The sequence below is a fragment of the Lutjanus erythropterus genome, chromosome 15, assembly GCF_056507025.1.
Source record: "Lutjanus erythropterus isolate fLutEry1 chromosome 15, fLutEry1.hap2, whole genome shotgun sequence".
Taxonomy (NCBI): Eukaryota; Metazoa; Chordata; class Actinopteri; order Lutjaniformes; family Lutjanidae; genus Lutjanus; species Lutjanus erythropterus.
Window position 1 is genome coordinate 12,772,890 of NC_139331.1, and position 26,882 is coordinate 12,799,771.

General features: G+C 38.8%; 1 protein-coding gene across 3 annotated transcripts; it reads left to right on the forward strand.

Moving 5' to 3' along the window:
- The first annotated feature begins 662 nt into the window (after positions 1 to 662).
- On the forward strand, positions 663 to 21,212 carry clic5b (CLIC family member 5b). Of its 3 annotated transcripts, XM_084737619.1 has the most exons (7): positions 664 to 1,295; positions 1,332 to 1,688; positions 16,883 to 16,992; positions 17,092 to 17,217; positions 17,819 to 17,925; positions 18,686 to 18,867; positions 20,363 to 21,212. In XM_084737619.1, the coding sequence occupies exons 1-7, from the start codon at positions 792 to 794 to the stop codon at positions 20,525 to 20,527; spliced, it is 1,551 nt and encodes a 516-aa protein (XP_084593745.1). In that variant the 5' UTR covers positions 664 to 791; the 3' UTR covers positions 20,528 to 21,212. The 3 variants fall into 3 exon arrangements, with proteins under 3 accessions (XP_084593744.1, XP_084593745.1, XP_084593746.1); XM_084737618.1 differs by having other exon boundaries at positions 663 to 1,688; XM_084737620.1 differs by lacking the exons at positions 664 to 1,295; positions 1,332 to 1,688 and adding an exon at positions 8,546 to 8,887.
- Positions 21,213 to 26,882: the final 5,670 nt, after the last annotated feature.

Consider the following 26,882-nt stretch of genomic DNA (forward strand, 5'->3'; position numbering starts at 1 on the left):
GTGCAATATTCCACTAGAAATAATTAAAAGAAAATAAAGTGGGAAAAAAAATAATAAAATTATGTTCCATCAATTTGATCTTTGATATAAGAATCGAATGATACTGAAATGTGCATATTAAGAGGTAGAATTATAAATTGCCAAATGCTGAAAATGTAACTGTCATTTGACTGTTGATAGCTCTGTGGCTGCCGATGGACTTGAGCACCATATTTTCACACCACATGTTGATGCCAAATTTATTTGTATACATACATAAAAATCTAGAAAAATAATCGTGAATAATACAGCAAAAGGAAAAAAAAATACATGACTCCCATTCTTCCCCACTTACAATGTTTTTACAGTCCCTTACAAATATGATTTAGGAAAAAAAAAATGAAGTAAAATTTTATGCTAATCTCTTACTTCAACAAAAAGTGAACGAGTCCAGATACATCTTCAGTCGTGAATAATTAAAAAGTAAAAAACTTAAATTGGAATATATTAACAGGAAGTGACAATTAAAAGTTGTGACAAAAGAAGTGGTGAGATGAAGTTGGACAAACTTAAATTGTCCGAGTTTTCTCAACTTTTACTTTTTAACAACATGTGACAGAAATTTAGAATCCAAAAGATAAAATTAAAATAAAATAAAATAAAATAAAATAAAATAAAATAAAATAAAATAAAACTTTGCAGTGAGTTCACTGCGCTCACAAGGACGTTTCCTCTCATCTAACGTGTCCTTGAAGGCTCAGGCCTCCTCTTTGCATAAATCACTTGTTAACTTGCGGGATCAAAGGTCTATTATGAGTTATCGCTGGAATTTGCCCAGGCGCTCAGTCAGTCAGAGGCAGGCGGACTGTGTGTGTGTGTGTGCCACCACTTTGACCACTCCAGCACTCCTCCTCCACCTCAAACCCCCAACTCTGCCAAAGAAACGAGCAGGAAACATGGACCACATCAGCGACACAGTGGATGATAAAAGCGCGCACGAGGAGCGCAGAGACGGAGCTGACAGCCCCGACAGAGAGGCTGAACATGAGAGCTCAGGTGAGGCGAAGGAGCAGCTGTACAGCGAGGTGCAGGTCCACGTCTCTGCGGAGGGAGAGCGCTGCTCCCCGGATTACATGGACACCAGAGACGGGGACAAAAAGAGCCGCTCGTCCTCTTCATCCAGCGATGAGGAGGAGGAGGAGAAGGCAGGGGAACAGGTGAAAGCAGAAGAAGTTAAGGTAGAAGAAGAGGTGAAAGAAGAAGTTAGGGAAGAAGAAAAGGTTAAAGCAGAGGAAGAAGTTAGGGAAGAAGAAGAGGTTAAAGCAGAAGAAGAAGTTAAGGAGGAAGAAGAGGTTAAAGCAGAGGAAGTGGTGGAGGAAAAGGCAGAGGTAGAGCCGGAGCCAGTGGTGGAGGTGGAGGTGCAGGTGAACGGCGAGACGCACGACGGATCCAGCAGGCGCTCATCGGCCTCCTCTGCGTCGTCCGCTGCCCCGGGGGACCCGTGCGACGATCCGCCCATCCAGCCGCGGATCCAGGAAGAGGATAACGCGGAGGATGGGATGCTGATGGCGTACACCCACCCCAACACCGACAGCAAGCCAGAGGAGTCCGTCGACTACAGCCTGAAGACTCTAGAGACTGTGACTCTGGATGAGAGCAGCGCTGCACCGGCGGATCCCAGCCAGCCTGACATCTCTCTGTTCGTCAAGGTAAGAGATACTTTATACAGACAGGTCAGCAGAAGATCTTTGCAGGAGAAGCATCAGTTTAATTCATCCTCACTGTGAAGCATCAGACAACGCAGCTGCATTAAAGTTTTTTGCTGTCATTAGTGATGAACTCAGCACTATATCAGATTTGCTAAAAGGCACCTTCAAGCCATGTTGTGTAGCCTTCACTGTGCTGGGAACTTTACAGTTTTCTTTCTCATGTTTCTGGAGTCAGACTGCTGTGACTTCTCCAGCACATCCCAAAGATTCTCAAAATAGTTAATGTCTGGATTCAGTGGTGGCCAATCCATGTGTGAAAATTATGTCTCATGCTCCCTGAACCACTTTTTCAGAATTTGAGTCTGATGAATCCTCGCATTGTCATCTCAGAATATGCCCGTGCCATCAGGGAAGAAAAAAATCTATTAATGGAAAAACCTGATCATTCAGCATATTGAGGTAGTGAGCTAACCTCGTTTTTTGGGCACATAACGTTTCTGAACCTTGACCTGAGCAACTGAAGCAACCCCAGATCATAACATAGGCGCTAGGCATCATGGGTGCATCACTTCATCCGCCTCTCCTCTCACCCTGATGCACCCGTCACTCTGGAAGAGTCTTACCTATTTGATTAGTTAAATCCAGGTGGTGACTTTTTTGGCTAGGTAGTGTATATTAACAAAAAACATGAAAATAAATGAACACATAAACAAGAACCAGAACAGCAAAGACAAAACAGAGGCACAACAGCAGCCCTCCAGTGTTCATAACATTAATGTTTCGAAAGTTGTCAGCACAGCACCAATACTTGAAGGAATAATCAAAGGATCCATTCTACAGATCAATCCTGGAAACAGAAGAAAAGTCCCAGTGGCACAACCAAAGCAAAAAACAAAAACATCAGTCCACTCCTTCCACCTGTATATTAATTAAATGAAAAAGACATGATCCTAACATTAATTAAACATGAGACATACATGCAAAAAGCCAAACACATAAGAATATTCTCTGGTAATGACATGTTTTCTCCATTTATCGAAGACAAAAACACTGTAGTGTGCATATTGTCATGTACCATTCAAAAGCGTAACCTAAATCTGTTTTTATGGATGTTGACATTAGTGTGCCAAGAACATGACTGATCACTATATTTCCTTCTGATGTAATGATGTGATAATAATCATAAATGAGAAGCAGTGCCAGCTCTGACTGATATGCACAGGGAATTTCCCTGTCAAGGTCCAAAGCTGAATATGTCAAGTCCTACATAGATTTTCACAAAGAAAAAGGTCAAATTACGTGTAAGAAAACACAAAATTAAAAGCTTAAACAAATCATTTCTATAAAGATTGAAAACATTGATCAGAACCATAATGTTGTATTAAAAATAATACTCAGGCACCATATGAATATATGTTAACTTAAAATAAAAATCTTAGCAACTTATTTATAGCCAGAGTACATACATTGTTTACTGTTAAGTTGAATAAATTACACTTTTTTTTTAAGGAAGTGATTACATATGACTGTAGTATAACATTAATTTTAGTATTAAACTGACATGTATCCAGTAATGTTGATGAAAAAGCATCGATTTCAGTAATAAAGTGTCACAGAAGCAGTGATCTCTTTGTCAGTGACTTAAATCCGGAGGCAGTCAGATGTAATAATTAACTTGTTTACTGTACAGCCATAGAAACCAGGGGTGAACTCCATGCCTGAGTAAATCCAATTGTGTGTTTTGCCGTGTGTCTGATACAGCTGCTCTGTGAGGTGTAGCTATCAGTACATGCAGGGTCACTTTGCTGATTGGGCAACAGAGATTGAGAGTAGGTGGGCTGGACTGAATGAGCTCTGTCTGAACTCACCTAAGGAGCCTTGTAATACAGAGTGACAGAGGTAGTTTGTGCTAAATCTTAAAATTGTCATGTCCCTCTACTATATCAGCAAAGGCCACAGTCAGATAGATATGGGTGTGTGTTCAATCAACTTTCTCCATTGTGACACTGACTGTGTGGAGCTAACTGCAGAAAGAGTATTAGCCTTTAGCTTTGCCAAATCCAGCAATGTTTTGTTTCTGAGAACATTCATTTCATGAAGAGAATAACATATTTAAAAATCCATTGTTATGATTTTTACGACTTTTATTAAGTCGTAAAGAAACTTTATTTTTCTAGTTTAGGATATAGGGAAGGCTGGAGTTGGTTGGCACACTTTTCACTCTCTGCTATAATACTCTGGCATAATTTATGTTATCGTTATGAATATTCTAACCAGCAGCAAATGCAAATGAAATGCTATGATCTTGGCTATGAATAAAGATGTTTTAATGTGTACAAATGTTTTCTAAATTTGTGATTCATGATAAAACCAACTCCATCATGAGGTTGGTTGGCACACATTATTGGGTTGGTTGAAACAATGTTATGTGCCATAGTTACAAAAAATGACAGAACCAATAGAAACAATTTGAACATTTAATTCAAACAAAAATCAGAAAAATATCTGCCCATTCTTAAGCAATTCATCAGAAGGATGGCTAACTACCTTTGCCACTGGACATTCAAAATAATAATAATTAAGTAACATAATACAAACATTGTTTTGAATCTTTCAAAATACTCAATAATCTTTCAAAATACACTACCAAACTATACACACAGTAAAAATACATTATTTGCTTTAACTTGGCTGCCTTAAAAATTAAGTTGACTGAATATGAAAGCGCAAACTGAGATAATTTTGTTGTGATTCAAAACAGATGAACTTTCCTAGTCAAATAGACCTGATAATAATTTAGTTGTACTTGAGAAAAGATGTTTGATAAGCTTAAGATATTAATTTGAACCGACAGTTGTTCATTCACACTGGCAAACATGACAAACATGTTGTCTTCTGTCTTCATATTGTCTTCTGAAAATTAATGAGAAAAGTTTAGTTGATCTGACTAAATCCCCGTGTGATTTTTTTTAAAAAGTGCATTAATAGTTTAAAATTCATGAACAGGAAAACTATCATTCAAACATTTGTCCATAAATTAAATTAATTATAATATGGTTAGACTACTGAAGAATTGCTTAAAATGTTGCTTGGTTTTAAAAATGGGCAGACATCAATTTAATTCTTTAGAATATTCTAACATAAATTATGCCAGAGAAATATAACAGAGAGTGAAAAGTGTGCTAACCAACCCCAGTCTCCCCTATAACATGTCTTACCATGTGTCAACTAACCAAACTCAGATTTCATCCAACTTTGTGATGAAATAGAAACTAGAACTAACACATTTCCAATCTCTCTCTCTTTTTTTTTTTACTTTTGATGCTATAAAACTGAAATGTTCCCCTCACCAAAAATGTTTTTGACTTTCAGACTTTTTAACATAGTAGGTGAGTGCAAGTCAAGAAAGCAAACATTTTGATGTTACATTTTTGTTTCTGTGACCTTCAAAGGACCAGAAAACGGCTGCGTGCCAACCAACCCCAGTCTCCCCTAGCGTTTTGTCCATGCAGTTGATTTTCACCAGCTTTCTTTATGTTTAGAAACAACATAAACTGGATTTGGGATTTCACTTCAGTCGACACCAGAGCACTAAGAACTTCATAATATTAACACATTTTCTGTACAAAAGGACAGATTTTGTCACCTAGAGATATGATATCTTGATGTTATTATATCACAATTATGATAAACATGGACCATAGTTCACCGTTGAAATGACAGCATGCTTGGCCCCTTCTCCACACACCACCCCTCCCTCTATCCTCTCCAACCCACAGGTGGATTTCCCAACAGTTTAATCTTCAACGATCGCCATAAACCAAACTGCCATAAAATCAGGAAGGAGAGTTAGGAGATAACCTGTCCATGGCGAAGCCTTCGTGGCTCCTCCCACCTCTGTCTGTGATAAGGCAGGCTATTAGGCTATCACTACTATCACTAAAAAGCAATTTCACAGAGGGCAATCTTTTTTTAATTGTGCACTGTGTGATAAAGATAATACTACAACTCTACGAGATGTGTAAGAAGCCCTCGTCAAAGTGTGAATGATCATATAATCATATTTATTCATTCATTCAAAGGGTTTGTGATCACTGTTGGTTCATCACACGACTCATATTGACAAGACAGTGTGGTTGTCACATTTGGCAAGTGTGTGTCGACACAAGTTGAGAGTTCAAACACTCCCCTCCACCTTGGCTGCGGAAAGAAGATAGAAAATATCTGTTACTGTTTGATGTTTGAGTGAATAATTAGCCCAACAAGTCAGTGATTTGAGCTCCCTTTTGTCTCAAGAGGACACCAAGGCCATTTCTGCTAAACCCTTAACAGTGTCATGATCATCAAGTTCAGGTTTAGTGATATTTAAAGAAACAGCTGAACATTTCGGGAAATAAACTTATTTGCTGTCTTGTTGATATCATATCTGTCATATCTGTCTGATGAATGGAGGAGAACAGGAGCAGTTGTAACATTTTTTACATTTTCCTTCATAACTCACAGACTACCTCAAATACACTAGTCATCTTTTTACATAAACATGTGAATGTGCACTAAATAATAATATAATTGATATGTTTTCACTAATCATGACAAGACTATAACTTACATATAATGCAGAAGTTAGAGAGTTACAGAGGTCTCCTGGGTGGGGGCAGTTGTAACACTAAAAAGATAAGTCATATTACCCATCTAATAATACAATTTACTACTATAATATCTAATAATATTACTCAAGACTTTTTGTTTATGATTCAAATTCTGTTAGATGTCAGGCATTGCATGCCTTCAAAGCAAAAGTCCAGTGGCAACTAGATTTTAATTATTTGAAATGAATTAAAGGTATATTTTACTCAAATACACTGATTAGCTAACAGTCTTTAACTAAACATTTATTAAATGGTACAGGATAGACATATGAAGAGAACAGGCTAACACAATAAGATCATGTGGAGATAATCATTACAGTTTTTAAGTATGTTTATTAATGAGGAGCTATACTAGAACACATTTAATCTAATGTAACCTTTTAGAATGTAATTTTACATTTAAATTTAGTGAAGTATGTCCATTTCCTATAAGAGAAAAACAGGCCTATACAGCTGTAGCCAGCTTCCAGCCAAGCCTAGCTTAGCATGAAGACTGGAAACCAGGGGAAATGTCTGTCACGGTCCAAAGATGACAGAATCAACCTACAAGCACTAATTAATTTGGGCACAGTGGGTTGCTGGCTGCTAGATACTGCATGAGAGTGGTATCAACCTTCTCATTAAACTCTTGCTAAAAAAAAAAAAAAAAAAAAAGCAAAAATTACTGACTTACCAAAGTGCTCAATCATTCCTTTAATGTTTCCGTGACTTACTGTAAGAGGAACAAGTAAGTAATCACTACAGATTTTTTTTAAATGTAATGAAATGCAGCTGCACCCATATGGAATGAGGTTTTCTACCAAATGTGGAAGTTGAAAGCGTACCGACTGAAATCTAAATCTGAAAAGACTCTGGGCTCATTATCATGTTTGTTGTATTGTTTTCATCATCTGTGTTCTGTGAAGCCTATTGAGAGTGTAACTTTGATTAAGGCTTATACTACAAATAAACTCACTGAAATCTAAAATGACACATTTAGAAACTACTGAACATTTCCCCTCACAAACACTGATAATGAACTCTCTTTCTTCCACTGTGGCACAGTGATTGGTTTGTGCTGCATGTTGGTATGTCAGCCAGGAGAGGGGGCTGCTCTATAAATAGAAACAGTTTAAAAAATTAGCTCTACACCCAATCTCTCCCTTTTTTCATGCTTTCATCCGACTTTTAAATGTACAGATGATGAGAGTATTTTCTTGGGTGTATCTGTCAGAACTTGAATGAAGCAAAGAGTGAGTGTCACTCATTTTAGTCAAGATTTAGTCAAGATTTTTGCACTCAGACCTGCTTTTATTTTTGTTGCCCTACATAGATCTTTTTTCCATGAATGAATGCCAATTCCTGCCTTAAAACCAAAGCTGAGCATGAATAATTTAAGAGGAATCTTCTCCAGGTCTCCTACTGGTGGTGATCAAATATAACCTGCAAGTTGAAACACGTGAGTGCACATTAAATATGAATGCTGCTGCTCACACACTCAAAAACTGACGAAAAGTGACACCCAGTGCTTTTGGATGTGGGATGATATTTGGGATCTGTAGAGTCTTTCAATAAAAAAACCCCAACATTACATTTAAGGCCACTGAAGGGTGGACGGGGAGAACTTGTTCGGACACGTGTTCTTGGCAGCAACAATAAACCAATGTCCAATTTGTCAATATCTTTGGGTGCGGTGACCCATTTATTTCCACCAGTGCTCACCTTCACACAGGTAAATCATTATACATCGATTATTCTTCTCAGACAGGTTTCCATTAAATAATAAAAAATTAAAAACAACAAAACTGCATTTCTATTTACTTATAATTAACCTCTACAAGAGATAAAACAAACAAAAATATTGCTGTGGCTCCAACAGGATCATTTAAGAGTGATTATTTGTGACATGTCTGGAAATGTCCTTTAAAACTGAGCAGGCTCTAAGAAATAAGCAAAAAGACCAGAGAGAAATAAGAAAGTGAGGAGATCAGTTTAGGGGACATGACACAGATAAGAGAGGAGGTGATGCTGATGGTGGTGATGTGTGTGTGTGTGTGTGTGAGAGAGAGAGAGAGAGAGAGAGAGAAAGAGAGAGAGAGGGGAGTTTGGTTGCAGTGGTGGTAGGAAGAGAGGGACGGGGCTCCACCCCCTGGTATAGACTGACACCTGTTTTCCACTTTGTGTCAGTTAGAGCTCGCTCTGCTCTCCATCTGTGTCCAAATCAGAGCACAGGGCTTTCTCTACCTGCCACCTGGACCTGGACAAACAAGGGTGAAGACAGCCTTTACAGGACCAAAAAGGTGGTGGAGATCTTGATTCAGGGATTTAAAAAAACCAAACAAACATCAAAACAGCTTCTTAAGGTGTGAGGGATCACTGTCAGCGGAGAGAGGATAATCTCAGAGAAGATATCTGTATATTTCATCTTTCTCTGGAGGATGTAGACCTCCAAGGATAAGCAAAGGACTGTAGTTTAAAAGAAATACTAAAGAATCAAGGTGACAGCCAGAAGCAGGCATCATGTCCGCTAACGGTCAAGACAGAGACCCTGATATCGAACTTTTTGTCAAGGTAAGACAGAGACAGACCTGTGGTTACAGAAATTTCACATTTTGATAGAAGATAGAGACAGTATATGAGTAGGATTTTCAGCATAGCACCAGTGTGTGTAGTGGAAAGCTCATGTAACTCAATAGTAGAGGTAGAGTTACAGCGGCACTGGCACACTGCTCTCTATGTTGACCTGGGATTGTTGTGACAGTGATACTGAAGCTGCTGTGGTGCCATTAGCCCATCTGACACATTAAAACCAGACTTTTATTAAAGGAAGGACTGCATTGTGGGATTGAACTGAGATGCCATTTTTAGATTTGATTTAGCGGTGCTTGGTGGGTTTATTCTCTTCACACACAATCCATTAAACCAGCCTCTCTGCTCTTTTATATTCATTATGCACTGTAAAAAAAAATCATACAGGAATTTAGTGGAATCAAACAATGTTTTCTTATGAACTTAACGTAAATATACAAGTTTTATTTTTACAAGTTAATTAACACTAAAATTTATATTTATGTTCAGAGCCCTTCAGAAGTCATAAACATTAATTCATTTAACTTGAAGTCTTTTGATTTGATATGAGTTGAATGAATGCACTGTACTGAGCTGAATCAACTCATTAAATTAAGTTTCTAATGAAACATGATCAGCATATTAGCAGACTTCCCAGCATGCATTGTTTGAGAGTTAAAATGAACTAATTCGATCCCTACCCCCTTAAACTTACCATCTGATAAAGGAGCTGTTGGTTCAACTTAATAGCTTAAGCTTACTGAATGTGTTCTGAAGCACAACTGAATTAATATCAAGTTTAGATGATTACAGAAGTTTATTTGTTTTGAATCATTACAATATTTCCAATATTTCCTCAAATTCAGTCAACTTAAATTTTTAAGGCAGCCTGGACACAAACTTTTTTTTTTAAGTTTAAACAAACAATTAATTTTTACAGTATGGCATTATTTTTGTAAGCTGATCACTACATGTTCCAGATTGTCACCTCAAATAGAGCAAGAACACGAAAAATACCACTTTGCAAGTGCCAGCTTGACTCAGTACAACAATGTTGTTTTGTTCCCCACAACTACATGCACTTGAGGCCCTGTGGGAAATGTTAGAGGCAGGTGAATTTACCTGAGGCAGGTGGAAAAGCTCATCATCGCTGCCTGGATGCACTGACCCAATTAGCTGGTGTAAAGGCTGCTTTCAGCTGATCCACCTCCTAGGAAACCAGTCAGCTGGGTAACCTGACTGAAAGTTCACTGACACTCGGTCGGCTTGCGTCGCCCCCTTCAAGCCTGATCATTCAAAATGTTACTCTGTTGCTTCAGCACATGAAACTCTTTATTTCTAGAATGCAAAAATACTGTGACTAAAAATTTGTGTTGTAGCTTAAATTTAATTAGCGATTCTGTCACTCATTCAATAATTATTCTTTTTACTGAAACTGAACTCACTTTTGGCTCAATGTGAGGTGGGTTAAGTGCAGATCTAGTGCTCAAACCTTGTGCATGGAGCAGTTTCCATAGTAGCTGTGGCCCTGATATGTGTTTTTTCTCATGCTGCCATCTGAGATGTGACCTAGATGGACAGAGAACTATCCTATGTGGCTGTACCTATTTTAATGCCCTCAGCCCTGCACAAAATTTAGACTTTCACTGTATGATCTAGTCAACATTTCATGTCACAGTATTTGGGTTATTGTAGCATTTTGTCTCTGGATCTCAGGATTTGGACGTGAACACTTAATGAGTAACAAGTCTTCACATGGTCAGAGTGGTTTCCTGTGATTTTACACCTCAAGATCAGTTGAAAAATACTAAAGAGCCTTCAGGCTTGGAGATACAGCTTCTAAATAATATCACAATATTCTTAGGCTATTCTGTGATATACATCTTGTATCTCAGAGCTTTGTGATGTGGATAAAATCAAACATCACAATATTTTTGACCAAATATATAATTTTGATATTGAAAAGTATTGTTTTGTTCACAAAATATCAACACAATAAGATTTCGGATTAGAAAGATCAGTAATGTGAATATAATGACTAAGTGGGTAAAGACAAATAATAGACCAGCTGGAAAAGTCTGATAAGTTCAGACAATTGCGTCATTTTACTGTAATAACGCCTTTAAAGGAGGAAAAGACAACACTTGCCATGTCACAATATAATGATATCCAAAATCTAAGACGATGTCTAGTCTCAAATCATGATGCTGAAATGTAATGTTTTCTGTAGCAGCTCTAGAGGTCATAAAAGTATTTTCTGCTGGGACTGGGAGGCTTTGAATGTCTAATTATAAACTATCGGTAAGAATCTGGTGATATGATACATTTCATAATACAGGACTTACTGTAAGCAAGGTGATATATTGCTTTTTTCTCTACACTTTTTAAAACAATTTTAGGACCACTGTCACAGTATAAAGAACACAGCACCATACTTATACAATCCGAGTTAAAATGTTGACTTTTTTATGCAGACAGAACAGTGCAGATGGGTTTAAATATGCAAAATGAACCACTGCCACAAATCTTTGCGTGCATCACGACAGAGTGTTTTTGAGAATTGATTGATTGTTCCTTAAAACACTGGCAAATTTTGTCTACATCATTCACTAAAGTAACTGAAAAACTTTAATGTGTCAGTTATTTGTGGTAGGACTAAAATGAGAAATTCTAATACTGTCATTTCCTTTAGTGACATTCTGTGATAAAGCTCAGGTACTTTAGAAACACGGTACACTTATTGGACAAATTGTACAAGTAAGTTCAGTTTAATACAGTTCAAATAAGATATGGCAATACCCACCTCAGCCAGAGCTTATTCATCCTGCTGTTGTCTGGCAAGAGATACGAAAGTATCCGCTGCTGTAACGCCAGACTACAGAACAGCTTCTTCCCACAGGCTATGAGACTGCTTAATTATTCCTCGTCATCACTCCCCCATGTAAAATAGTAATAGTAATAATAGTTTACCTTCTACCTCTCAACAATCTACTGTATATCATTTTAAAAAATGAGTAGGAAAGAGGGAACTACATCTGAATCTCACCATATCATCATACACCCCTGTCATATAATGATAAATACATGTCTCGTATCTTTAATGAGAAAAGCATAACTCAAATACATTACTCAAATTAATACTCTGAGCCTGGATATCTGTTCTTTCTATTTAAATATAGAAATATGTATTTTTACAGGTGAATTTAAAGAGTTAATGGGCAAATATTAATTGCAGACAAACTTAGAAGCACAAGCAACATAAAAAACTTGTAATTATACATTGTTATGTATTTTCATTAGAATATGTGGAAAGACAAACCAATAACAGAAGACCCAGTACCCACTGTATACTATGCACACAGTTGTGTGTGATGGGTCATGTGCAGTAACATTGTCTCCAGTGGACTCTGCTGGACTCATCACCACATCACTCAGTGGCTCCATGCATGCATGTTTCTTGGGCCTGCAGGCCTAGTTGTGTGGACAGCTTTTGTCCTCCATGTTCTAGATGTTGATTGGCCATTATCAGCGCCTGTGTATTGTGTTACCGCCGTGCTGCTGAGGCTAGCCATAACAATACACAGACAGAGGCATCACATGCACTCAGCAGGCAGCATGACAGCACTGAGCATCAATGGCTGGCGTACATACAGTTGGCTCAGCTACTTTTAAACTGACAGCTCTGTGTTCTGGTCTTTGCTAGGAGCAGCAGTGTACTGCTGGCCACAGACTGAATGACAAAATGTTTTCAGCTTCTGTGTTGTGTCTTTTTTCTGTGACGTGACTGCTGCTGGTGCCACATTTAAGTAAATCAGTCAAAGTTGTTTATGATAATAGTTTGAGGACATTGATAACCAAAATGCACATAATTAAATACATACACTGGTTCCTTGAGTAATTTAAAGTTTAATTGGTAACATTTCATTTGAAGGGGACAAAAATGTCAGGACAAAAATGTCTTTGTTATGACAAATTGTCATAACTTTTTTTTTTCTTGGTTAATGTCAACTTTTCTTTAACCAAAACAGATATGTCTTTGTCATGGCAGCTTGACATTAACCAAGACAATAATCTCTTTGTTATGACAACTTGATATTAACCAAGACAACATAACCAGTGTGTTTGCCATGACAGCTTGACATTATCAAACTGTCAAAGAAACTGTTCAGTTTTAACATTACATTAAACTATCATATGTGGTTGGTTTTGACACTGGTTATGACTGTCCTGAGACAGTCCTAAGTGTGTTATTAATGTTTTCCTTGACCTCAAGTCCTTTGACTTGTCATAAATGTCATTAGGTTTTACTACACTGTCAAATGCTTATGTAACAGTGTCATGAATAATCCCCTGGACTTCAGCTTAAGTGGTACCTAGATTTTGGATTTAAAGATGGTCATAAAGATGCTAGTTAATGGCCAAAGACCAGTTTGACAGCAGACATTGACAAGTTATGTTGTTTTGGTTAATGTCAAGTTGTCATAACAAATACATATCAAACAATGTCAACTTTGCATTTAATGTGACATAACTGACCAAATGAAACTTAATGTCAGCCATCATAAACATTCTTTGTGTTTTTGGCAAGTGTCATGACATGGTTATGACAGTGTAATGGCAGTCTTATACACACCCCTTCAAAACAGCGTTGCCATTTAATTTCCAAGCCACAATATAGTAAATGAAGAAACAATCTTCACTGTCAAATCTGTGCTCACTCTGCTGACCTCGAGGTCATTGCACTTATTTTGCTGCGTGTGTGTTGTGGACCTCTGTGTGTCTCTGACCGGCACTCTGTGCCCTGCTGGCCACTGAACTATGTGATGGAATCACTATGTATAATTCAGCTAGCCCAGTGGCTCAGGTGTCACTGCTGAGGCTCTGCTGTGTATCCATACATGCCGACACATGATCTCACAGTGTGCGCACGAGTACACGCTACAGAGGAAGTGATTATATGAGTTGCTGTAGGGAGAAAAACCTATGGCCTATGTGGTTATTTTCATGTTTTATCCTCCATTGAGAGATTGTGTGCTTTATGTAGGATTAAAAATTCTTTTCAAAACCATTTGGATAAATGCCAACATAAAAGCCAAATTTTGTTTTTTTATTTCGTATTTGGTAAAATACTTAAAAGATCCAATATGTAGGAAGTGTCTGCCTATAGAATTCATACTCTAAACAAATACAGGGCAGTTCACCACCAGAATAATCGCAAACTGCTGCTTACCTAAGCTGCCATTAGCTTGTCTGGACTGGGAGCTCAGAGCAAAAACTAAAAGCTAACTTGAGTGATAAAGGACATATTGCTCACACACATCACCAAGCTATACTACGCTATACTATGAGACTATTGCTCTTTGAAGTACAAAGTGGTATTGCGAGCCAGGACGGGGCGGGTCAAGGTGGTTACCATGCTAACTTCAGTAGATATCTCTGCAACACAATACATAGACTATGTTGATATACAAAACTGTTATTTCTTTAATTTCTGTTAATAACTTTAGTTTATTTTTGATTGTTTTAAACTAAAATTCGTACATATTGTACCTTTAACTTGATAGCACGTTTATGCTGCTTTTGTCATATGCCCCCCTGAGTGTACTTTTGCTTTGACTCCGTCCTTATCATAAATCTGTATCACAGATTTAAGGGTGACGTATGCATGTGAGTTTGTGTGGTGTTTACACTTATACAACCTGTGACGCTTCTCTGAACAACCTTACCGGTCAAACAAAAGTCAAAGATAACAGTCAGCTAAATCCAATGTGTGTTTAATTCTTCGTAGCGAGATTGCTGTGTTCTCAGAGAGACAACCTTGTGACCACAGCAGAAATGTGGTGTAGCTAGTACAGGCAGTGTCCCTCCTCACGAAGGCTCGAGTTCACGCTCCCTGTGACCTGGGACAACACATTTAACCCCTCCTAGCCTCTGGGGTGCACATCTGGAGTACAGCCTGTGCTGTGACCTCTGTGTTTAGGATGCCAAACATTTGAAAGATTGCATAGAGGATCACAGTGTTGTGAGAAATCTTAGCGTTTGATGACTTATTTATGTGTGACTCTAGAGAAAACATTTGACTCTGGCTGTCATAGTGCAGTCTTGCATCTCTTGCATATTTCATTGTATATTCAGTGCAACAGTAACAGCACAAAATAAATGATCAACTGTACAATCAGCACAAATAGAGAACACAGTAACTCCAGGAAGTTTCTGTTAAACAAATGGATGAATGTTGAGCAGATTATTTTGTGTTAATATTGCATCAGACATGAGTTTTCTTGATTTTTTTTAAATACAATTCGATGTCTGTATTATGTATTTTTAAATTTTCAACAATCATGCATACTTAATAGGCGTCTTTTTTGGCAAATTTAATGTTTCTTAACTCCCAGATGCAGGACGAGGCTGTTTAGCAGAGAGTAAAGGGTCTGTGAATAATGCTTTATACATCTTTGTCATGCTTATATCATGTATGATAAACTAAACTTTAAAAACTATTTCATTTTGTTTTCACAGAAATTAATGAAATGCTAACATATAAACCTACTGAAAAAAAAAAGTTTCTTACACCCCTTAATATCAACAAGGCCTTACGACCCCCCTGAAGCTTTGGTGACCCCTAGTGGGGGTCTGGACCCCCAGGTTGTGAATTAGTTGTTCAAATGATGTTTAGGGCTGCAATCAGCAATTACTTTCAATTTAATTTTACATTTTGTTGATTAATCTTTAAAATACTCCAATACTTGAAAAATACTCAATTAATTTAGTAGTAGTGGTAGAAAAAAATCCACCTTAAAGTACAGAAGTATTAACGGTGACATGCACTTGAAGTACTTAAGTAAAAGTACTGGTTTGTCTCCTCTGACTATTATATATGACATCACTGGATTATTAATACTGAAGCATCAGTGTGTTAGCAGCATGTTAGTGTTTTAGGAGGTGGAATAACTTTGAACCACTGTATACGTAGTTAACTAGTTTAATCCATCCACCCTCAAAAGGGTCATCAGATAAATCTGAAGGGCTGTGAGATGATTAATAGAAGACAGCTCTGACACGCAGATCTGTTTTCAGTTTTTGGACTAATCTTTGATTTTTGGTGAAATTATGAACATTTGAGGGTTTATTGAAATTATGTGACATGTTTAGAAGGAAAATCACTGTTTGGCTGAGCTGTTAACAACTCATAGACACCTGAAATGTGACATGAATACACATGCTTTTTGCAAAAGGGTTGGAAACTACTAGTTTAAAGGGGCAGTTCACCCCAAAATCAAAAATTCATATTTTTTTAAATTCATAATTTTACTATTTTTTCATCTAGATTTTTGTCTCTTTCCAAAAATCATGTCCCAGTTACTCAAGATAATCCACACACCTTTTTTGTGAACAGTTTCATATAGGAAATATTTTCTTTCTGTATTGGAATCTACCGGAACTACTTTAGAATCTACTGAACTACTTTCTTTCTGGTAGAAACAATACTACTCACAATAAGATCTGTGCATTATCTTGAGTAACCAGGTCATGATTTTTAGAAGAAGACACTGTTTTAGAATTTTTCAAATGTATTTTTGATGCTTTGAACACCACAAGCCACATGCCATTTAGTCCTGTCATGCTGAAGAGAAGGCTGACGTCTCTGTGGCTGAAATCTCCAAAACTCTGCAACTCACAGAATGAACTGTCCCATTAATCTTTGACGGCGTATTTTATTTTAAAAGCTAGTTATATATCCATTGTGTCAAATCTTTATCTAAGAAGTAAGAAAGCTGTCAAATAAATGTAATGGAATAAAAAGTGCATTATTTCCCTCTGAAATGTAGTGGAGTGGAGCTATAAAGCAGCATAAAGTTGAAACACTCAGGTAAAGTGTAATTAACTCAGAACTGCACTTAAGTACAGTGCTTCATTAAATACTTTTCCACTGGTATATTTCCATTTTGTCACTTTACATCACACTAACTTGTTTTCTGTTGTCTTGTTTGCGTGTAGGCAGGCAATGATGGAGAGAGCATCGGCAACTGTCCCTTCTCTCAGCGTCTCTTCATGATCCTCTGGCTCAAAGGGGTCGTCTTCAACGTCACCACCGTCGACCTCAAAAGGTTCAGAAACACACGGGAAGCTTCCAGCACAAAAACGCACATAAGCGCTCGCCAGGTTCATCATGAGTGACATACTGCTCTCTCTGTGCCCTTTAATAGAAAGCCAGCGGATCTGCACAACCTGGCTCCGGGGACACACCCTCCATTCCTGACCTTCAACGGGGAGGTCAAGACCGATATCAACAAGATCGAGGAGTTTCTGGAGGAAACGCTCTGTCCTCCAAAGTAATTCAACTGGAAGGTTTTACAACACGTAGTTTATATCAGTGACTGCACACATGCTGTTTCTGGCTGGATTTATTTCACCTCAGCTACACTGTTGAAAGGGCCGGAAACATTTCAGGCCAGTAAAAGTGAATATGAAGACTGATGTTAACTGATAGAACTGTTTGTTGTTTATGGACGTTGTAAATCTCCTGTGAATGAGTATATATATGTCTCGGGCACATTTAATACGTGAAAACAAAAACCTTAACTGTATTTGCTTCATTGACTATAGCCAGAGTGTAACTTTAGAGCAATTAAGACAGGTTTATTGTTTTTTGTTATTGTTATTCCCTCAAAAAAAAAAAAAAAAATCAGAGTCTGTGTGTGAGCAGTTGCAGAGAAAAATGTCAGATTAACTAAATCTTTCTTTTATTGCCTGCAAAGTTTTTTACATTATAAATGGACCTTAGTGTGAGAGAGCTTTAGGGGCAGGCGGCCAACTCGGTGTGTGAGTGTGTAACATGTTTTCAGTCTGAGCCGAGCTCCAGTCCAGGTGTTAATGCTATCCAGATGCTTTGGTCTGACTGCGTCTCCTGCCTCTGTCCCCCCGTCTGCTCAGGTATCCCAAACTGGCCGCCAAGCAGAGAGAGTCGAACACAGCTGGAAATGACATCTTCGCCAAGTTCTCAGCCTACATCAAGAACACCAAACCAGAGGCCAATGCCGGTGGGCTCCTCATTTTGTGCAGTTTACACTCACAGACACACACATACACATGCACTCAACAGAACAAGTTTATGGCAGCCATGATTATATTCCTCCACTAGGTCGTAGCAGAGTCCAGTATTTGAGGCTTGTTCTGGCTCTTATACTTTGCTGTGCTGCCACCTAGTGAGGTTATAACTACACAGATTATGTCATTTTTACCTTTCAGCAGTATTATATCTATATATGCACTGTAAATATAAAATACACTGACTGAATATGAAAAGACATAATATGATATTAATTCAATTGTACATGTTCAGTGAGCTTAAGATACTAAGTTGAACCTTCACTCACACTGATGAACATAAACAAATTTGATTTCCTTTAAATTTTCTTAGTTTGAAAAGTTAGTTCTTCATTTCACACAAAAAATTAAGCTTCAGCTTGATATTAGACACACAGGGCAAGTTTTAATCATATATTTTCTCTTAAAAAAGGAGGATCTCAGAGGGGTTTTAACCCTCAAATGATGCATGCTGGGAAGTCTGCTAATATGCTGATCGTGTTTCATTGAAATAATCATTTCAAGTCAGAAGACTTAAAGTTAAAAGAACTTTTTAGAAGTTCTAAAGTGTGAAAGTAAATATTAGAAATGTGAGGGTTACGTAACTTGAAAAAATAAAAGTTGAGTATGTACATTAAGTCTGTAAGAAAGGATTAGTGATTCCACTAAATTCCTGTATGATTTTAAACAGTGTTTGTGCATTTGTGTGTTCAGTTCTAGAGAAAGGTTTGACCCGGGCCCTGAAGAAGCTGGACGACTACCTGAACAGCCCCCTGCCCGATGAGATCGACGCAGACAGCATGGAGGAGGAGAAGGGCTCCAACCGATGCTTCCTGGATGGGAATGAGCTCACTCTGGCAGACTGCAACCTGCTGCCTAAACTGCACATAGTCAAGGTAAAGATGGAGTGAACCTGAGGAAATATTCCTAAATGTTAATTGTTTTTTAAATTTACAACCATCAAGAAAAAGTATTTGACTTATTTTATCTTGGATGTCAAGAACTAAAATTGAGGTTATTTTAATTGACAAATCCATTGTTTAAATTCTCACACTTGGCATTGCTGCACCTTATAGTTATGACAATTCAAAAATAATATTAAAGCAATATGGTGCCACTTAAGCTGTTTCCAGTATAAATATACCAGTAACAAATAAAAGTCCCTCTGAATTCAAGAGAAATTGCTTCTTTCTTCAACCACAGGCTACAGTAAAAAATCAATAATTGAAATATTTAGAAATACTGAGTCCACTGACAGTCGATTTAATAGTACATAATACAGCTGGCTACAGCTTCTGCACATCTGCTTTTGCTAGTAGGTGAAACACAAAACTCTCTACAACTGCTTTCTTGTCCAAGCTAGCAGGGGTGGCTCTAGGAATAGCAATGTAGGTCTGTCGCTCCAACAGTTTAGTCCACAGTGAAATATCTGTGGACTATTGGATAACAGCAGACTTTTGTACAGACTGACAGTGGACCGCTGACATTACTTCTAGCACCACCTGCAGACTACACTAATGAGATTCCCATCAGTCTCAGCTGCAGTTTGTTTTTAGAGCTGATCAGCAAATGTTAGCATGCTAACACACTAAACTAAAATGGTGACGATGGTAAATACTACGCCCTCTGATCCAGTGATTCTCAAAGTGGGATCCACTCCCATGGTTCCATAAAAAGTTTTGTGATTATTAATTTAAGCTGTCGTGATATAAAATCTAAAGTGGTTCATAAATTACAGTCTCAGCTAAGAATAGTATAACTCTCAGTACCTTCGCTCCTGCCAGTCAATCATGTGTCACCTGTTACCATGGAAACAACACTGCTGTAAGTCCGGTAGTTATGAAGATGGAAATAATCAAAAAATCCAGATGAACATCCAGAATACATTTATCTTGTGTTGTTCTTTCACTTAGCTAAGGCTTCATAATGTTATTACAAGTCCAATTATTACATGAAGTGTAATTATATAATAATAATAATATACCATGTATAGTAATGTATGGTATATTTTCAACTCCGAGCATATTTTTTTTTTCTCCTCTCACATCCTCACTTTTTTCTGGAAAAAGTCACATCACTTTTGCTAGTGTTTGTGATGTTGTAATGTTTATATGCAGCATAAAAAAACACCCAGGGAGTTGTTGAAAGTAATTTATTGTTATGTTTATTAGCTGAAAAAGCAGTAAATGAGGTTGACTGATTGAAAGCAGGGTACAAAAATGTAGCTAAATTGCATCAGCTCGTCTCAAAATACCTCCTGGAATGCAGTGAACATAACAAACTGATGGTACAGTTAGGAGACTGCCCAAGGGTGGATTTTAAATGTCTGGCAAAATAAATCAAGCTTGTCTCCAGTTCACGTCAAAGTCACAGCTCTGCCTTCTCTCCTAGGTTGTTGCTAAAAAGTACCGCAACTACGACATCCCCTCGGACATGACGGGCGTGTGGCGGTACCTGAAGAATGCCTACACGCGCGACGAATTTACCAACACCTGCGCCGCTGACTCTGAGATCGAGATGGCCTACAAGGACGTGGCGAGGAGACTGGCCAAGTAACTCGCCAAGCGACCCGAGCTCAAACAAAATAAACTAGTAACACAACACAACAGAACATAAGTTTTAAACATACATGTGACTGTCCTTTTGAGTCGTCTTCAGTGGCATTTTGAAGTTTTTTGTCTGTCATAGTGAACAGGTCAGATGTTACAGATGTTTGTATGTTAGGGTGGCTAACACTGCTTCACAGCTCCAGATGTGATGGATTTCAGAGATTCAGTACATTGTGTATATTATATGGTGTTGCAATTACAAAAACAGACATGGCAAAAGACTATAAATCAAGCGCTTTTAACTTAATTCACAGGTTTCAAATGATTCAAACTTCTGACATAACGCTTTGACTCAAATATGATTGTGTCTGTATTTATTTCTCACGACACAAAGCTCTCTTTCATACGTTCTCCACTGGTCCACACAGCCAAACATTTTACTAGCTGCTGATGTCAGGGTCGTTCACTTTATTTATTCCTAAAGCCCACAGAAGTCTGGTGTGACTCCAGTGTTTATTATCAAGCTCTGGCTCCCGGGGAGACACCTCGATTCATCTATGATTGATGATTGACACTGATTGTTGGCTGAATATGACTGTTGCGATCTGCAGATTTGATTGTCATTCCTTACTGTAGGTGTTGCTGTAGGTGTTTTGTTTCCTTGAGCTTTATTATACACATCTTAAAATTCACTCCTGCTGTTTCTGAAAGATTGATTTTCTGAAAGATTGATTTTAAAAATAAGTTTTTATGCTCGATGATGAGGGCATTGATAGCTTAGAACAAAGCTTGTTTCTGAATTGTTTGCATGCATGAATCTTTTTTAAATTGTAATATTTAAAACCTGATATACAGCCGTTTCTCAAAGAGATAGTTAGGATCATTTTAAGTGGCTTTGTATGAGTTACTTATTGATAGTCAGGTTATTACCTACCTGGCACACCAGAGAAGCAAAAGCAGAGAGGAGTGCCAGCATGGGAGTTCAGCAATGAACTGCTGTGGACAGGGTCAGAAATTAAATGTATTTTAGCTACTTAAAATCTCAAAGAAAGAAAAAAAGAAAAAGATCCTCAGTTTATATGTATGTTATATTTAGAATATTGTCACCTGTCAGACAGCCTGTTCTGTCAGGACACCTACAATATAAAATTCAAACATCACTCTCTCCAAACCAACCAAACTCTGTTGGAGAAATCAGCAATTTTACCTTGCTGAATATGGGAGTTGCAGATGTACTGCTGTGTCATCTGTTAGTTTGCTTGTGTTATTGTGTGAAGTTGCTGTTTTAAAAGAATAATTTGGATTCGCCAAAGTCACACAATAACACAAACAAACTAATATATTGGGGTAGCAGTAAACAGCAAGTCCTGTGTTCTGTGAGTTGAAATGACTGATTTTGTCCATGGAGTTTGCTGGTTTGGACAGCAATATTTGGCTCATACAACAGTGGTTTCCTGTCAAAAAAGGCCGTCTGATGGCAAAGTAAAATGTTGAAAATATTCTAAAAATACCACACACATGATCTTATATTGATATTTTTAGGCGGACCTTTTTCAAGTGGTTAGAATACATTTTGTTGCTGACTCCGTCTACAAAAGTTCATTGTTAAGCTTCCGTGCTGGTGCCCCCGCCGACTGGCGCTGATGATCGGTAAGTACCTCAAACAACCCCACTTCAAATAATCCAAGCTACGCCTTTAAGATATGAAAAATCCTCATGTGCCTTTATTTGGAAGTATCAAATAATCCATGCCAATGTCACTGATGGACTCATTCTGAAAAATGTATTACAGCCAGAGCTGAGACATTTGTTCTGCCTCTAGCTATTACTGTTCAGTCTATAGCTATTGATTTTGTCTTAAGTTACACATGATATTATGAATGGGGAGAGTATTTATTTAGCAACCCCAATCAGGCCTGATTAGGTAGAGCCATTAGCGCTGCGATGAAAAGCGTCTCCCAGGCCAGGTCCACAATGGTCAGGAGCCCTGCCCTCCAGCCCTCCATCAAAGAGACATTTCCTCCGCTCTGAGGAGCCTATCAACATCCGCAGCCTAAAGTTCAAGTTCAAAAGTTTCATTGTCCACGCAGAGGAGGATGGAAATTTGTCTTGGGGCTTATCGTCTTTGGCGTGGTGTCAGGCTGCAACTATAGCGAGACTTCCTTGAAGAACCATAAGGCTCTTGTGTGGTTTGGACAAACATATGATATGAAATCGGAGCATGATGACTGAGAGCCATGCTCATTGCGAAGCTCTACAAATAAAATAATATTTTCACAGATCTGCTTCTGCCTTTTCTTTTCTTTTCCAGCAAGGTGATCAATCAACAATGATACTTTCGAAGGTTGTCGTAAAGGGTGCTACAGGAGCCTGGATCGTGGTCGTGAAAAGGGTTAAGTGTGGCTGACTGAGCTGATCAAATCCAGTGGTTGCAGGTCTGTTTCTCCATCTCTAACAGAGAGAAAGAAGGAGAGAGGGAGAGTGATGACCGTTGACAGGCTTAAATAGAGGCTTCCATGCCAGGGATCAAACGCCATCCCTCTTCTCCACTCTCTCATTAAGACGGAAAACCCGAGCGCCGCCATCCGATCTGTCTCCATTTTTCCTCAAAGGAGTCTAACTTGAAAGATCTGCGCCTGTCGGATTTACAATGGTGGGCGAGTGGTGTTTACTGAGACGCGGCCTTGCCAGAAACAACAGTCAAAGAAAATAAATGGAGCCTGCCTAGTGTTTCCACAGGAGTAAGGAAATATGGAGCGAGACTTGTGCCTTGCTGTTTGGTAATTAGTACCTAAACATCCCTGTCCTTGGATCCCATCGCTCACATCCAACATTTCTGCAAGCTGGATAATATACAGTGGAGCATTAACGTCAAACACGTCTGGTCATGGGGCCTGGCACGCCACATTAATCTGTTATTACACTCCCAGTGGATCTACCAGTCGCTGGCCTTGGCTTGGCCACCGTAGCACAGGGAGTCCATATAGGCTGACAGGGACTCACACACACACACGGCGCACTTTTATAGCCAGGGTTAGTAAACTTTTGCAGCTCAGGCATAAATTGTCTAAATTGAGTCTTGCTTTGAGACCTGAGCTGATTAAAACAAACTGGTGCGTTTGACGTGTGAGGACCCACCAGAAACAGACCTGTGATCCAATTAAGGGCCAGACCCATAGCTTAAGAAATACAGCTATACAGGCCTCAGTGCTCCTCTAGCTGCTGCTTACCATAGATATTGTACCCACGAGACACACACATATGTTTCAGCCCGAGGTTAAGTTTGGTTTTACCTCATACTGTCCCTCTATTTTAGTAGAAACCCTGTAGACTCCACGTCCTTTAACTGCAAAAAAAGCAGAAAAGGGCTTCATTGATTGTGTAATCCAGTGATTCACAATGTTTTTCCTTAAGGCTACCTTTTTCTATCATTGAGTAAATTGACAGCCAGCTCAAAAAGTGATTAACTGTACAATTAGCCCAAATAGTGAACACAATAACTGCAGGAAATCTGTGTAAAATGAGCAATTTGGATGAATTTTGAGCTGATTGTTTGCTGTAAATACTGCATTAGACATGAGTTTTCCAGATATTCTTTTGAATGTTTTATACAATTCTGTGTCTCTGTGAACATAGCTTGTGTTGAGGTCCTCACTGTGTCCTTATCTTATTAGATTTTTATTATTATATGTTTGTATCTTAAATAATAATCTAAACAGAAACAGAAAAAAGAAAAAGAAGGCCTTGCAACTTATATTAGAATCAGTGGCTGATTCTAATATTGCTATGGCTGTTTTTCATAATCAAAAAACAAAGATGATAGAAATTACATTTTTTTTTCAATTTGTATGATGCGAACCAAAATTAAAATGTTTTTTTGGGGTTTTCGAAAATACCTTCAGAACTATGGTTTGTTTTGTTACTTGATAACATTAACCAGTACTTGAATGTAATGTTCATATTTTTCCAGCTACCATAGTTCTATTTAACCATCTAGATGATTTTGGTGTGAGTTGCTGACTTTTGAGATATCCGCTGTAGACATGCCTAACTTCTAGAGGGCACTTGGCTTGTGGTACTCAAAGTGCCAAAGAAAAGGCAACTCAACAGCCATGTCTTCTTCCAGAAATCATGACCCAATTACTCAAGATAATCCACAGACCTTGTTGTGAGCAGTTTCATGTAGAAACTATTTTCTTTCTACTGTCCAGTAACTGTATCCTTGTGCAGAAGAAAGCACGCATCTGCTCATGGATGAGAGGCTCATGCTTCTGACAGCGCATGATGTAAACATTAATGGTATCGTCCTCAGCTGAGCTGTAATTTGGTAGAAAGAAAATAGTTCTTTCACGAACCTGCACACAACATGGTCTGTGGATTAACCGGATCATGATTTCTGGAAAGAGACACTGCTGTTGAGTTTTTCACATGTAATTTTTCGGTGTTTCGAGCACCACAAACCGAGTGCCATTTAGTGCCATTATATTTGAGAGAAGGCAGACATCTCTATGGCCAATATCTCCAAAGCTTGGTAACTCACACCAAAACAATCTAGATAAATACTCTAACAGTACAAGCCAGAGGAAAATAGTTTCAACTCTCTTTAGCCACTTTAATACATCTTCCAGTTGCTAATTACTGTCCTTCCTGATGTCGGGTAATGACTGACACGTGACGTCAACATCAAACCATTGAGAAGGTGACAGCTGAGGTCCTACAGGCCTGAGAAGGAAGTGTCTAATCAGAGCACGGCCGACGTCGACAGGAACCATGTCATAACAGGAGATCATGTTTAAAAGAGAGACAGAGCTGCGGAAGACGAGTCCTCATCTCTTCCACTCGGAGACAGGGAGCATCTAAGAGAGTATCAGATTCTCAGCAGGTCCCCCGGCCCTCCTCCGCTCGCCTGCCCTCGGAGGTTTGAGTGACTTGTGGTGAAGCTTGATGGGGATTATTGATCTGCTTGGCGCGCGCCTGCGGTTTCGGCGTAAGTCTGACGACCTCACCAGAGAGAGTTCTTGGCACAGTCCGGCCCCTGTCTTAGATCAGGGGTAGAGCCGTGTGTGGAGGCTGGGACAGGCCTGTCCTGGCCTGAAGCGTGGACTTTTTGAGCTTGGAGCCAGGTGATCAAGACATTTTTCTGTGTATTTAAATAATCAGGCACAAATTTAGGCCGAAGATAACAATAAACATATCTGATTGGCTTTTTGGAGAGGAGTAGTTGAAATGAGTAACCATGTCTGCAGACAGCAGAGCCCAGGGGTATTTATGCTCATGGTTAGATTTACTGGTTAGGGTTTCTGTTCCAGTTGTGGACCACATGAAATAATCCATGGTCACTGGAGAAGGATGTGGACACTGTGCTAATTATGTGAGATGATGATGTCAGGTATTGATACCTACTAGTGAGCCAGAACTTTCCCCCTCTCTACGCCGTGTTCCAATGTATATAACCACGCTGTGGTGACCACACTCGCTATACGACCACATGTCGGACATGTCTGGATCCTCAGCAGCCCTCACACATCCGCACTGTCAGCCGGGCGCTCACTTTATCATTCATAGTTGTAAATCATCGCTTTGCCTGCAGGAAACACGCAGCATTTTATTTTCCAGTCATAAACCATAAAACCTGCCTCTAACACGAGTTATGATCCTTGGAGACTGAGAGGATGAATGTCTAAAGCAGAACCAGACACGATGGCGGGCATCCTTCATCCCTCTTTCTCGCCTGGCATCCCCTGTACGACTATGGTTGTGTGGTGGATTTTCCAAAAAGCCCCGACATGATCCAAATGTCACCAGGGTTGTATGTCATTCAGCAGTGAAGTGGATCTCTGCGACTGCTCTGAATTACCAGTCCATTAGTTCTCAATTAACACTCGCCTGATAAAGTTTTAACTGCCCTTCATCTGACAGGAAGAACACACAGCGCTCCTTCATGCTTCATTTCAGGCAAAGATGGGGCCCCTGCCCAAATTTTTGAAATTTTATTGCCTGGCTGAAACCTATGGAAAAAGGCCTGTTTTGCATGAATATTTGGCACAGAGCAACGGTTTATCCTGTCTTATGTTCTGTACACTCAGTCGCGCTGCAACAGTTTGCCATTTTTTGACAGTTGAGATGGTGTATAATTTGAAACACTGACATGAAGCGGAGGCCTTGGACAAAGAGGCCTTTTGTTTGTGTGTTTGGTCGCTGTCCATGGTCCTGACACTCGCATTTTCACAGTAATTCTTTCTTTTTTTTTTGCAGGCAGTGTGGCCAGTATCAGATTGCATAATCTGAACTGGCAGAACTCATTAAATGTAGGCATTTTATGTTTCATAAGTGCACTTTTCTCAAAAGTAAATGGTTTCATG

What these genes read in the sequence shown, in the direction of transcription:
- clic5b (XM_084737618.1), top strand. Translation starts at nt 792, where the DNA reads ATGAGTTATCGCTGGAATTTGCCCAGGCGCTCAGTCAGTCAGAGGCAG. An exon ending in ACATCTCTCTGTTCGTCAAG is followed by an intron (nt 1,689 to 16,882) that starts GTAAGAGATACT and finishes GTTTGCGTGTAG; the next exon opens with GCAGGCAATGATGGAGAGAG. An exon ending in ACCACCGTCGACCTCAAAAG is followed by an intron (nt 16,993 to 17,091) that starts GTTCAGAAACAC and finishes GCCCTTTAATAG; the next exon opens with AAAGCCAGCGGATCTGCACA.